The 15,258-nt window shown below is 42.2% G+C and overlaps 1 protein-coding gene across 3 annotated transcripts in view; it reads right to left on the bottom strand.

Annotated features, from left to right (window-relative positions):
- The window catches only part of LOC114701108 (contactin-associated protein like 5-1-like), a 902,756-nt gene that overhangs the window by 379,717 nt on the left and 507,781 nt on the right, over window positions 1-15,258 (bottom strand). For all 3 annotated transcript variants that reach the window (XR_005092928.1, XM_037211055.1, XM_028881060.2), the window contains 2 exons: window positions 5,728-5,877; window positions 1,184-1,355 (listed from right to left, as the gene is read on the bottom strand). Coding sequence is in view for 2 of the 3 variants with exons in the window: in XM_037211055.1 (XP_037066950.1) it covers window positions 1,184-1,355; window positions 5,728-5,877 (322 nt within the window). In the remaining variant the exon portion in view is untranslated. The remainder of the gene's footprint in view (window positions 1-1,183; window positions 1,356-5,727; window positions 5,878-15,258) is intronic.

Below are 15,258 nucleotides of genomic sequence, written 5' to 3'. Positions count from 1 at the left end.
CAGTTACTTGCTATGCAGGAAATAAGTGTTGCCAAGGAAATTATCATATGCTATTAGTTATAAAATGTACCCCAGTACTAGAGATTTTAAATGCAAAATCAAAAGCATTCTGAACTGATGACACTTGTGAGCCATGTTGTTTCCTTGCAGTTCTGTGGTGCTGTCTCCTCCCAGCTTCCAGCTACCCTCACCTTTGTCAAGCGTGGTTTCTCCTTATCCTTTAAGATGTAATGCCATCACCTTCCCAACCTCCTCAGTCTCTGTCCTTAGTCTCACAGTGGTACCAACTTACGGGTCTCATGTGTCCTTACTGGTACCACATGGTTCACAAAGAGGTGTGTTTGAGACTATGGCAACAACTAATTAATGTAACCAAGGACTTCTAATACAAGGACATATGTAAACACTTAACAAATCATTTACCCACTGGCTCATTGATATCTTCAAGGGGTAAGCAGAATCAGAAAAATGGAGCAAGTAGGTGAACAAGGAATATGACCAAATCCTGCTGAAATTCACTGTCCATTCTCTTGGTTTTCTGACTTTAAATCTAGAAATTTCCAACATAAGAGGAGCCAAATCCCAAGAGAGACACACCTGGATACTGAGTGTCATGCTAGATTTCTGCAATGCAGAATGTAAGAACTGATTCTCGCTAGCTTACTATCTAGTCTCTTTGGAACTAAAGAAACAGTGGGTGGGGTTGGTGGCAGCTAGGACCAGCCATCCCCAACTGAGGAACTGAGGTCATCCATGTTGAACACAGCCAAACCCTTAGTGGAGAATACCTGAAGCTTTGTGCTGTTATAAGAAGGATACCCACAGCAGGCAAAGAAGGAAATGGTTTGGGGGAGAAGTACTTCCTCCCTCCTTTATGCTTTACTCTTAACTTGAAAGTAATCAAATGTTGTTTATGCATAAAATTTTAATCCTTTCACAAATTTGTATTTTGTTTTAATTTGCATATCCCATTTACTTCAAGTCAACATGAAGAGAGACTCAACTAATTTAAACCGTTTTTCTCTGGGCCTGAAATCCTTTCAAAAATATTTTCCATTGGGTGACTCAATTATGTCTAATGTGTCTAATGTGAGCGGATTAGAATTTTGCTTTAAGAAACTCATATAAAGAACAGTGAGAACGGGAAGGGGTGGGGAAACAGAGGAGACGAGACAATAATTACCTGTCTTTGATGCTACACAGATCAATGTGTAAATCACTAAAATTCCCCAGGGAACCTTGCTGAACTGAAATGAGGTCCTTGGGCTGGTTATCAATAAAGATGAGCCTCATGCAGCCTTGGAAAGCCTTAATGGGATTTAAGCATTGGGAATCGGTGAGATTGTCGGGGCACCCTGTGGGACAGAGAAAAAAGATGAAGAACACTGAAATGATCTGTCATTGCTTTGGCAGCCTATTGATGGAAGACCTTGAGGTCTAATTATTCGGGCACTTTTTTATTCACAGCAGGACACACTTCTGTTGTAAACCCTAGCTCAGGAGAAGGGGCAGAAATGATGTAAAATGGGTATATTCTGTCACTAGAAAGGAAAAAAAAACTACCATAAGGAATATCATTGGTGTAACTTTTACCTTAATTCCCATTATATGTTTGTGTGTGTGTGTCGTGTGTGTGTGTGTGTGTGTGTGTGTGTGTGTGCATGTGTGTGTGTGTGTTTGCCTGAAGATTCAGTGCTTTATGTGGGCACATGTAGAAGCCAGAAGTTGATATCAGTATGTCTTTTTCTACCACTTTCCATTTTATTCTTTGAGATAAGGTCTCTTTGTAAACCAATGTACATAGATGGACTGGTCATGAGCTCCAGGGATCTGCATTCACTCTTTACTTTTTATGACACTGTCCCTTCACCCAAACAGAAGCTTGCTGGTTGGGGTAGACTGGATTATCGGAGAGCCTCAGGAGCCTGTTTATCTCAGCACTGGAATTCAAGGTGTTTCATGACATGTCCAGTATTTTATAGGTACTGAGAATCCAAACTCAGAATCTCATGCTTGCATAGCAAGCATTTTACTAAGTGAGTCTCTCTCCCTCTCCTCTCTCTCTCTCTCTCTCTCTCTCTCTCTCTCTCTCTCTCTCTCTCTCTCTCTCTCACACACACACACACACACACACACACACACACACTTTTTTTCCTGCTGGAAACCTATTCATCTTTCTTTTGAATGACAACCTTCGCATATTGCTCACATACTTTAAGTGCTTGGAAATGTTGGCTCTGTCTCAAAACACACATCTAAATTCACAATGCAATTCTGAATTACACTTTCTTCTTTTTTTTTTTTTTTTTTTTTGGTTTTTCGAGACAGGGTTTCTCTGTGTAGCTTTGTGCCTCTCCTGGAACTCACTTGGTAGCCCAGGCTGGCCTCGAACTCACAGAGATCCTCCTGCCTCTGCCTCCCGAGTGCTGGGATTAAAGGCGTGCGCCACCACCGCCCGGCTACACTTTCTTTATAAGGAACTCATGCGCTGCTAAGGATGATAGCAGAGCAATTGTCTGGTTAATTGTGGAACATTAACAGGCTTAGTTCATGAGAAAGGTACTCTCAGAAGCCAAGCAGGATTTTTGACATGCTGTGCAAAGCAAATCCAGATATTAAGAGAACTGCGGGCTTAAGTGCACATGGTTATAGGCTGTAACAGCACATGCGAAAGGTTAACACCACACCTCTTAAAGAGTGTTCTTTTAGAGATAAAAACGCTTTGCCCCTGTTTAGCATCACCTGCAGCCAGGACAGCCTACTCCTCATTAAGACAGGTGAAGACCAAGCAGGTAGATGAGTGTGTGTGCTCTTACAAACTCTATCTCGGTGGTTTTAATAGGTTCCGAGCATATGGGAATGTGAGCTTGAAAACACAGCAATAAGCCATAAATAATAGGGAATTATTTCAGCCATCTCTAATAGACAGTCACTGCGGGGCTGAAGCCCAGCAGCTGGTTAACAGCTCACAGGCACACTATAAAATGAAGAGATGCTACAACTTCTAATTGAAGCTGTAGAGAGAATTTATGGAAGTTGACTATTATTGCTGAAGCTCGTTTTTCACCTTCCTTAAGTTTACAGTCTGTATGTGAGGGTTTGTTTAAACACTGTTCAAATCATAGATAAATCTTCACATTCTAAGTCTAGCACCCCTGGAAACACACCCAGAATTTAGCAATATTCTAGCACGGGGAGGAGAGCCATTTTACTTCTGTGATATTTCAAATGATTATTATAACATGATTATTCAAAGCCATTTTGCCTGCAAATAAATTCCTGACCACCAGTCTTTCCTCATTGCTAAAATATAGTATGTGATATAGAATGCACAGCTTGGAGTTGAGGCCATTGCTCTGCATTTGTTCTCATTCATTTGCTTTCACTAGGGGGCTGCAGTGAACACAGATTTGAATTTTCTCCATATATATGCTGTCTCTACAGTTGTCTACAGATTATTATGATTTTATTAACCTTTGAGTGACAATGTATGTGAGTATGGGTGCACGAATGCAACAGCCCATGCATGTATATCACAGGACAACTACAGGAGTTGGTGCTTTCTACCTTGTCTGAGAATAGGTCTTCTATTTGCTACTGTGTACACAGGTTCACTTGCATAACTTGCCTGAAGATTAGACATGTGCTACAGAGGCTGGCTTTCTGAGGGCTCTAGGCATCCAAAAACAGGTCCTTATGCTTACCAGCAAGTGCTTTATGACTAAGCTATCTCTCCAACCTACAGATTTTTTTATTCAACAAACAGCAGCCTTATTATCTATCATGTGGAAATATTATCACCTAAAAGTATATGGTATTTTGTGGATGTAGTGGTGATTGTAGGTAAAGGACTGTAGCACTTCCTCATGCTAAAATCCAACCTCACTGATCTTGTTCCACATTGCTTCCTTCCAAGGAGACCCTTCATATGATTTCTGTACCAGTGTAAAGATCCTTCAGTGTTTCAAACCTTCCATATATTTCTTGGGAAGAAAGGGATGATTTGTAGATTTTGGAGTTAAGAGACAATAGGGTTTGGGGTATAACTCAGTCTAGAATGTATGATTAGTTTGTGGAAGACTCCGGGTAACTACTGTGTAGGTTTTATTGCTATTATTATTTTTATTATTATGCATAAGCAAAAGAGACTGCAGGCAAGCATGTGTGGAATTCAGAAGAGAGATTTATGGAGCCCACTCTACAGGTTCTAAGGATAGAACGCAAGTCCTCAGGAATGAGCAACAAGCACCTTTTCCCAGGAAAGTATCTTGCCATCTCTTCAGTGAATGCTGTTTTTCAATGCTTGTCTTCAGTTACCTCATGGGAAGGAACTGTCAGCTCTAGGGCAGTGTCATTTCCTGTTCACATTGACAAGATCTGAACCAGTTTGTGCCACTCTCTACACTGTGTAGGGAAGGGTATGGGGGAGAGTTGGGTTTGGGTGTGTATGCGATGCTTTGTGTGGGGAATGTGCATGGGGTTTGGGTGTGCATGTGGTGCTGGATGTGGAGAGTATGAATGGGGTTTGGGTGTGCATGTGGTGCTGGCTCTGGAGAGTATACATGGGGTTTGGATGTGTATATAGTGCTGAGTGTGGAGAGTGTTCATGGGGTTTGGGTGTGCATGTCGTGGTGGATGTGGAGAGTATGCATGGGATTTGGGTGTGCATGTGATGCTGGCTCTGGAGAGAGTACATGGGATTTGGGTGTGCATGTGGTGCTGGGTGTGGAGAGTGTGCATAGGGTTTGGGTGTGCATGTGGTGCTATGCATGGAGCCCAGTGTCTTTTACCTGCTGAGCAAGCCCTCCACCACTAAGCTTCACTAAGTCTGGAATCTGCTTTTGTTTTTACCTCCCAGCACGTCTAAAATTGTTGTCTATGTTATAGAAAAGTGACTCTAAAGACTGTATCTTAAGAGCTTGAGGTCAGAGAGTCATGAGGACTAAGTTTCCTTTAGGTGTGGCTTCTGTAAGACAGACCATGACTACAGAAATAAACACTATCTCTTTTAATAAAAGATACAGTTAAAATACTAAACAATTCATGGCATGTATTGTATAAGAGAAGAATAAATAAAAATTGAAAAAATACTCAACATGGCTGTGTTTTTAAAAATGGTAAAATGCCGCAAAATCTTTGTCCACCCCGTTTGATTTCATTTGTGTCACTAGAAGTGTTGCAGGGCTCAGGAAACACTAGAACGAGCCGCCATTCAGAAAGAGCAATGGCTCCGCCTGTGCAGCCCTAGCTCCTGTCCCCTTTGCTCTGCCTCCCTCCATGGTGTGGGTGTCTCCAAGACATGGAACAGTGGAGATGAGGCTCACAAGTAAGGTGGCAGTGGACCGACCAGGATGGCTGAGCAGGCTGGTGGTGCCTCCCACTTGAGTTTCCCTTCTTGCAGGTACTTGCTGACACTCAGCTCCTTTTCTCTAAGTTTTCAGCTGAGTTTTTTCCTTTTCAGCATGACCAAGGAGCTTGGCCTGGCTACAAGAATCTCCTTCAATGAGTTACGTAACCCAGCTCTTATGGACCCAGGTCCTTCTGTCCTCAACACTGTCCTAGATAGCTTACATTTGTACAGTAGTCTGAGGTAATGGCTTCTCACTGGAGCTTGTATGCAAGCATGTATGCATGCAGGGATATGAGGAAGATTGTGTATTTGTAAAGAACATGGTGGAATAATTCCCCTGTCATTTTATTTGAAGTCTCGAAGGCTAGAGAATTTACCTCCAAAGTAGTAACTATTTCCAGAGTAAATTTGCAACTGGGAGGTGTCCGCAGCTGGGGAAGCAGCATCATTATCCAGTGTGAGGGTGACACGGTTTCTCCTGGCATTGATGCTGACAGAGTGCCACAGGCCGTCATTCAAGTCACTGCCTGCAAAAGAAACAGGAAGGGCTGGTTCACGAGGGTCAGCTCTCTCCTTGGTCTTACGGCATAGTCTCATTTCCTGAGCCATTTCTGACTGTTTTGGCTAGCAAACAAAGGGGACAAACCCAAATGTGTGGGGCACCTGTGCCAAATAAAGGCATGCTATATATTAATTAAGATGGTGATGAGTGACTGCGGAGGTAAAAGCTGAAGAAGAAAAAAAACTCTTAAAACCCCTCAAAATGATACCAGCAATTATATCCCCAGATACATTTGGTTTTTGTTTTGCTTTAGCTGATGGTTCCAAAAATCAATACCAAGACCTAGCATATCCTATGCAAGCTCTCTACCCCTGGACTTCACTGGCTCTGGTAAATTATTTAATTATACAGGGTTGATGGGGGACTGCCATTCTATATGCTGCGAAAATGTGCTGCTCTGATTGGTTGATAAATAAAGCTGTTTGGCCAATGGTGAGGCAGAATAGTGTTAGGCAGGACATTCTAAAGAGAGAGAGAGAGAGGAAGGAAAAGTACAGAGCAGGGGAGACATTGCCAGACGCTGCCAGAATAAGGAAGATGTAAAGGTACAGGTAACCCATGAGCCACATGGCAAAGTATAGATTTATAAAAATGGGTTAATTTAAGATATAAGAACTAAATAACAAGAAGCCTGCCATGGTCATAGTTTAAAAATAACATTAGCCTGTGTGTGTTTATTTGGGTTTGAGTGGCTGTAGGACAGGTGGGTGGGAGAAATTTGTCTTGAATGCAGGCCAGATGGGACACAGAAAAACTTTCAGCTACACAGGGTAATTGTCTTAGTTTCTTTTCCTGTTGCTGTGATAAAATACCCTGACAAAATTAACTCAAAGCATTTATTTCAACTCACAGCTCAAGGATACAGTCCATGGTGGCAGGCAGGTCAAGCAGCAGAAGTAGCTGGTTATATCACACCCAAAATTAGGAAAGATAGAAGGATGGGATGAATGCATGCTGCTGCTCAGCTTGCCTTCTCCACTGTACACAGTCTAGGATCAGATGCCCAGCCCAGAGAATGGTTCTGCCTACCATTAAGATGGGTCTTCCTGCATCAACTACTTCCAGGGAAACCCTCACACATAATCTCAATCTAACCTTAATATCTGTAATCCATCTTCAGTGTGTCTGAAGGCTTGCTCCTAGATGAATCTAGATCCCATCAAGGTGGCAATTAACATTAATCATCACCACTACACAAGGGCAGTTTCATTTAAGAGTATAATATGCTTTGATCATATCCTCTTCAGTATCCTACCAGCCTTCCCCATGCCCCACACTGTCTCATTCTCCAAACATGTTTGATTCCGCTTTCATGTCAGATTACTGAAGTGGACAAGGTCAGTCCCATTGCAAGGCAGAGAGAGTTTCCCACTGAAGTCAGTATCAGATTAATTGAACACCAACTGTAGAAATTTTAATATATTTAGTTGACTGTATGTGTGCGTGTGAGGGTGCGTGTATGTGCGCACATGTAGAGCATGTAGAGGTCAAAGGACAGTTTGTGTGAACTGAAGCTCTCCTTCCACTACTTGGATCCCAGGAATAGAACTCAAATGCTCAGGCTCAGCGTCAAGAACCTTTACTGGCTGAACTGTCTCTCTGGACTCCAACAGATTTTTCTAAGTTCATCATAAAACATTGCCCGAGTCACCTGCCTTCCCTGATCTCTGGATCATCACCTGCACATATGATCATACCGGTTTGGCATCACTGTTACAGGAATCAAATATAATCAGAGGACAATTCCCAGAGCATTTGGCAGGCCAGAGTTTGCTTATTAAAAGCAACCTGTCCTGATCCTTTGCCCCAGATCTCTTTCAGCTGCACTGCGACACTGACCTACCTTCCTGAGGAAGCTGCATTAGGAATTAATCATGAAGGGCTGGTTATTTCCTTTCAAAATTTTCCATCTATGGAGACTACTGCTCGATTATGGCCCACTGAACATGGAGGGAAATGGCTCTATTGACTGCTCAGGCATCAATAACAGAACTGATACATGCTCATTGTTCAAACCATCTTCATTGTGCCTGGATGTACACCAGGCTGCTTTCCTTCTGATTGCCTCAGTTTTCCCATCTGCAAAAGGGGAGCACTGACTGTACTTAAAGATGGCTCTAGGGATTGAAACTACTACTATAGCTATATGCTCAAGTGTCTGGGCACCATATGAGCCAACACTGTTGGACAAAACCATGAGTCCAAAACACCCCTGGGGTGGGAAAGTACAAATATTAACATCATATGTCTTTGTATTTTGGGATGAGCCACAGGGGCAATTGTTGGAAGGATTAAAACACTATCCTTTGACTTTATGTCAATGAGGAAGACAATGAAATTAATAACCCAGCCAATGGACACCTAGATTGACTCTAGGCGTAGCATGGCTGTTTGCACTCTTGAATTCACAGGAGCTATGATTGCCTACATAAGATCTACACAAGATTTGACCGACAAACACCCTGTCAGGCAGCGTGAAGAACTTGTGACAATTCGACCCACAATGATTTCTACTCAGTTACTTGTTACTGGATAAGAGGGCCCTTCCTTCAGAAGTGTAGCCACTATTAAGGTTCCTCAGTACCTGTAACTCCCCATCCATGCTCCTGTAAACAACACTAATGAACTTCATTGGTGATTAAAAGCAAAGCCATGAAAGTAGAAAGGGGACCAATTTGGAAGGGGAGGGGACCAAAACTAGTGGGGGGCCAGGAAAGAAAGTGAGAGTGTAATAGGGTGAATATGATCAAAATATGTTATACACGTGTGTGAAACGTTATTAATGATACCAGTTTCACAGTTGATATATGCTAATAAAAATCAAAGACAAAGTCAACCCAACCACAAACAGTTGCACACTTGAAGCTCTAGAGGAGACAGAGATGGGAGGCAAGGGAGAAAGAGGCATTGCTAACTCCCTACACGAAGTCTAAGAATGTCTCATGGAGTAGGTAAGAGACAGAGTTCAGTCCAGTGAGCAAATATTGTAGGAGACAGAGATGAGAGGCAGGGGAGAAAGAGGAATTACTAACTCTCTATGCAAAGTCTTAGAATGTTTCATGGAGTAGGGAAAAGACAGCATTCAGTCCAGTGAGCAAATATTGTAGGAGACAGAGGGCTGCCCAGATAACAAAGAAATAGATAATGGAAAATAGAAAAAGACAAACGAAAGAGATGGACAAGGGATGCGAGTCAAAGCAGGTGGAGAGAAACCAGTCCCCAAGGCCTCAGGTGCCAGGCTAAGAGGGTTCAGCAAGAGCCTTTGGAGCAGGGTTCTGAAGAATATTTTATGCAAATCAACTTCCTCAGAATCTCCGCAAAGGGAATTTGGGCATTTGTACTAAAACAAACAAACAACAAAACCCCCATGATTTGGATGGAGCTGAGGAGTCAGTTCAGTGGGCAGAATCCCTACAGTTCATGCCCGACTATCCCTAAAACCCACCTAGAAGCTAAGGGCAGTGACACAAGCATTTATAATCCCAGGGTGCCTGTGAGGGGTAGAAGGTGGAGACAGGAGAATTGGTAAAAGCTTGGGTGCCAGCTAAACTTGCTGACACACTGAGTCTCAATCCCTTTCTCATGACAAGGAAGAAGGGTAAAACCAATACCCAGAGATTGTCCTCTGACTCTCCATGCATAATCTGGTGCCCCAATATCCCTGACAGGTGCTTCATGACCTCACACAGGAACAAATGGACTTACCTCTCCCTGCCTCCCTTCCTCCCCACCCCTACCACACACATATTACACACACACACACACACACACACACACACACACACACACACACACACGTTTATTCAAGACAGGATTTCTCTGTGTAGTTTTGGTGCCTGTCCTGGATTGCGCTATGTAGACCAGGTTGGCCTTGAGCTCACAGAGATCTGCCTGGCTCTACCCCCCGAGTGCTGGGATTAAAGGCATGCACTACCACCATCTGGCTTATATATATATATATATATATATACATATATATATATATATATGTATATATATATATATATATATATGATTCTAATGAATAAACAGAGATGCAAATCACTGCTGCAGAACACAGGGACCAATGAGGGATCTTCAATTTAGGAATACCCAAGCTAGAGGAGCATTTTCTCAAAGGACAATATGAGCCTAGAAACAGTGCTTTTCAGTCCTTTCCACAGGTGAAGATCACCCCAAGGTGACAGGATCATAGGCAAAGTGCCAGCAGAAAAAGCAGAGCCAAGGGTGAACCAGGAGCTGAACCTCCAGCTCTTTCTAGAGGAACACTAGATAGGACTTGGCAGTGGCCCCTGGAGCCTTCCCTGGGAAGCCCTGTGGGAAGAAGTCAGACAGAGGCCTACTTGGCTCTGAGTCTTCAGGGCAGAGTCAGCTGCTCTGAGCCTCTGAGTGGAGAATCTGCAAAGGGCAGCCTCAATATCAAGCCTAGAGCCCAGCTGTGCTCTCACCAGGGCAGCTGTGCCTCATCTGCTCAGAGGAGCCCAGATGGCAGGGACCCACCATGTTGCCAGCCAGTTCCCTCCACATCTGCTTCCTGTGGAGGGAAGACCCAGAGGCTTCTCCACCTGGTGGCCCTACCTTCTCTCACAGGCAGCTGTAAGAGACAAGCTAGGATTTGGGTCTTGGCCATGGGGACTGTGTTAATGAGATAAAGCTTCTGTCAGGTGATTCCTATGGATTAACATTTGATATTTTGCAAGAGCATTTGAGGTGCAAGCCAACAGTAGGTCTGTTTTGCTTTTATTTGCACACTAATTTAAATATATCTTCATGACACATGAGATTGTATTTGAAGGCAGACTACGGACTGGGCTGGAAGAGGGAGTATGATTCACCATGCAGGGTCTGGTTAGTGCCATGGATTCAAGTATTTGGCTAGGCATAGGTCATAGTGGAGAAGGCTGTACACAGAGGCCACTGAGGTTCTCTCTAAGTACAGGTCTACCATCTAGCCTCATTCCAGATGTACAGCATCAGAGGACATGGTAAAAATACAGTTGTAGGAGCCAGAGCCTTCCTTTATCTTCTCATAGATGAGTTCTGGTCTCGGATCCTTTCCAATATTATTATTCATATCTTCCTGTGTCTAATTGTGTGTGTGAATTTTTGTGTGTATGTGTATGTGTATGTGAAGGGCAGAGTTTGAGATCAGGGGCCTTCCTCAAACACTCTCCGAAAAAAATTTTTGAGGCAAAATTTTCATTTAACAAGTAGTATGATATTTGAGCTGCTGGATTGTCATTGCACTCCAGGGATCCTCCTATCTTTACATCTCAGACAATGCAGTCGGGTACCATTGAACCCAGCTTTTTATGTGGATGCTGGGAATCTGAACTCAGAATCTCCTGCTTTTGCAGAAAGCACTAATAAATGCATCTCTCCAGACCTTGAATTTCTTGATTTTTTAAAGTGTTATTTATTCATTGTGTGTATTTATATGATGTGTACATAGGGGTCATGTGCCACAGTGTGCATGTAGCAAAGTCAGAGAGAACTTTGTGGACTCAGTTCTTCCCCTTTCTGTGGAGTTTGAATTCAAGTCATGGGATCTGTGCAAGTGCTCTGACTCCCTTTGTGATATGACAGTTTCCTATGCAATTCCCCAATTCGTGCATTCTGAGCCATGGGAAAACCCCAGCTCTTTAGAGAAATAGTAGAACAGCAATTTTAATAGAATAAGGATCACCAGGGCAAGTTTTGGAAGTATAAATTCTGGGCTTCATGAGATATTAATTAAGCCAGAATTCTGCATCATGTCAGACATTGAAAGGCTCAAGGACTCCCAGGGACTGGGCTGTGCAGCCAGATAGAGGGCTTCTTCATTGTGAAGATCAGAAAAAGGAAGAAGGTAGGAAAGGAAAACCAACAAGTGTCAGAGGAACATGGACTAGGTTCCAAGGGAGTGAGGTGGCATACCCTCCTCTTTTTACCCAGATGCTTGTTCTACTTCAGTCTGTACATGGACTAAAAGTAACATCTCTAAATAGTCTCCAAAGTTTGATTGTTAAGAAAACCATATCAGGGCCAGCAAGATCACTCTGCAAGTGTGATTCTGCCAGCTGTCCTCTGACCTTCCTCTGTACATCATAGCATGTGTATGTATGTGTACACACAGAGAGATGCAGATAAACAAATGCCATTTAGAAATTTGTTTTAAAAGACAAAACTGGGAACAGGGATATAGTTCAGCATCTAGCGAAGTTGCCCAGGGTGTAAAAGTCATAGGTTCAATCTCTACAGCATGCAAACAAGAAACCAAACAAAAAGACAAGTTAATTATTCATAAATTAGAGAGAGCCATCTCCATCAGGTTGCCCCCTCTCCAACTTCCTGAGATAAACAGCTCGGAGTGAAGAGGCAGCTTCCAAGGAGAACAGAAAAGCACCACCGCTGGGCTCAGAGCATCTTAGCAGGACGACCCCCTCGGGCCACTTCAGGGATTCAGATCCTCAGTTGTGACAGGGTACCTGAATGGTGGCAAGGTTCTCAGATTTTAAAGTGATGGCCAAAAAATAACAACTTACTGCAAAAATCAGGGTTTAGATCACTGTCTTTTAAAGCACAGTGTCTTGATGCTGAGTGCTTGATCCAAAGGACACTGGATTGTCTCAGAACTGGCTTGCTTTGATCCCCTTCATCAACCCTATTTGTGTGTGTGTGTGTGTGTGTGTGTGTGTCTGTGTGTGTGTGTGTCTGTGTCTTTGTCTGTGTGTCTGTGTGTGACAGGAATCAAGTCATAGAATCATAAATTTCTCTTTTCTAAGTAATGTTATAGAAATTTGAACCACTCTCCAAAAATAGCAAATCATAGTACCTATCCTGGAAACTCTTCTCTTCCCTTGACAGCCTGCATTCCAAATGAATCCTGTCCACACTGAGGAAGAAGAGAAGCTGCACAGAGGGACACTGAGTAGACAGGTCTTCCTGGAACTCCTCCCTCAGTCTATTATCACACTGTGAATTTCAAGTTTGGTCGGCACTGTGTTTGAATCTGGAATTCCTCAAGAGAAGTGTATCCCTATGGGTCTATGAGGGCAATTCCAGTGAAGACTCGCTGAGAGGTGAAGATCTTCCCATGGTGAATGGTATTTTTTCAGTGGCAGCCCAGAAATAGAGAGATCCCAGGGAAAAGTGGTACTGCTTTGCCTGTCCAACTCCACAGCCTGCCGTTGAATGTGTCTACACAGCTGCTTCAACTACTGCTGCTGCTACCACCCTTTGCTGGCAAATGAACCTAATTAATTTAACCTTCCAGTAAAGACCAATGAACTCTCCAGGAATTCTCTAGGTCTTTATTGTCAGTCTGGAACCACTGATATATGAGCCTTATGGACTGAGCAGATACTGTGTTCTCAGCCTTTCTTATATGAAAACCATTGTTGCACTACCCATCTAATAATTTGTAAGCCAATATAATGGATGCTCATTTGCAGTATATATTCTGTTGTTTATACTCATCCAAAGAACCTTGGCTGGTACACTTATATCACACATTTTTAAGACACTGCCAATCCCTCATGAAATCTAAACATAAAGACAGTTTTCATTGGCCCTGTGTGCCTCTATTTGCTTAAAACTTGATCCAGTTGACTAAACAAATTTCTTTTGTATATCTTTTTTCTTTAGAGGTGGGTTAGTCATGACCCTCATGACTGATAATTGATGGGAATGGGCTACTTGCTTCTGCCCCTACTGAGTGTTCAAAGACCTAGAGTAGTGGTTCTTAACCTGTGGGTCTCAACCCCTTTGGAGGTCAAACAACCCTTTACAAGGGTCACATATCAAGTATCCTGCTTATCAGATGTTTACATTATGATTGATAAGAGTAATAAATTACAGTTATGAAGTAGCAATGAAAATAATTTTATGGTTGTGGGTTAACCCCAACATTAGGAACTATATTAAAGAGTCAAAGCATTAGGAAGTTTTAGAACCCCTGATCTAGAGGGAAACACAATATTATGTCTTGATTTGAAACACAAATTTGTGCATTATTTCTGAAAGGTGATGCATCCACAATATTAAACAATTTACAAATGTAGTATTTCATTTTCCATGGATGCTGTTTAAAGAATGAATTCTAAAATAATGAGGCCTGCAGCCAAGATGTAATATGTTGATACTTCATAAGGCCATTGTTTTCTATTGTAAAAGTTCAAAATGATTAATATTTTCAATAACACTAAATTAGTTGAATTGAACATGGTAGATTCATGTTAGGAGTTATGCTTTTGGGGGCAAAATATACCAAGAATTGCTGCTGGTGTCCCAGAGAGTGAAATACCAAGGGTTTCTCAAGATATACTGAGGTGTGGGCTGGAGAGTTGGCTCAGCAGGTAAGAGCACTTACTATGGAGTGCAGTTCCCAGCACCCACTTTAGGAGGCTTATAACTGCCTGAAATTCTACCTGTAAGGGATCTGATGCCCTCTTCTGGCCCATGTGGGTATCCGTACTCACATGTCCAAACAGTACTCCAACACACACACACACACACACACACACACACACACACACACACACACACACACAAATAAAATAAATATTCAAAAATATCAAAACCAACACATATAGAATGGTAAAATTACAGATTATTTTTGCCTTTTCTTCTATAAAGAATTGGAACTTTCAGTTTCTAAATATAAAACAGAATGTCTTTTAAAATGACAGACAATGAAGGAAATAAAAAACAAATTCAATTGAAACAAAAGATAATTTCTGGACTTTCATTCATCTTCACTGTTTCTTTCATGCCCTAAAAATTCAGTTCAGCATTAATTAATATATAAGTGGGTTTCAGACATAGAGACAGACAGAGAATATGAGCGGACAGAGAGACACCCACTTTAGGAGGCTTATAATTCAGTATGAATTAGTGAGAAATAATTATGCTATGCATATTTGAGAATAGACATTATCATGATTCTTTGTTCTCTATTCTCTTATGTGTACATTGGAGGTGACATTTCTGGGTTACATGATAATTCCACATGACTCCCTTTGGCGAACCACAGCAAAATTTATTAAGTAGGTTTACTGGTTTATACTTCCGCTCGACCACTTGAATTTAAAATACTGATTTCATAGTTTGGATATGTGTGTGTTCTATGTGTATGTGTGGGAGAAACAGGCACATGTATGTGCATGCATGTGGAGGACAGAGGTCAATCCCAAATGTCTTCCTCAGCCATTATACACCTTGATTTTTTAATTATCTTTTATTTTATATGAATGAACATTTTGCCTACATGCATTTCTGGTACCCACAGAAGAGGCCATCAGATCCTCTGGAACTGGAGTTGCAGGTGGCTGTGAGCCACCATGAGGGCTCTGAGACTTGAAACTGG

Source organism: Peromyscus leucopus, chromosome 15 (genome assembly GCF_004664715.2).
Source record: "Peromyscus leucopus breed LL Stock chromosome 15, UCI_PerLeu_2.1, whole genome shotgun sequence".
NCBI classification, from domain to species: domain Eukaryota; kingdom Metazoa; phylum Chordata; class Mammalia; order Rodentia; family Cricetidae; genus Peromyscus; species Peromyscus leucopus.
The sequence above is the reverse complement of the archived record's forward strand: the minus strand, read 5'-3'. Positions and strand labels throughout refer to the sequence as shown.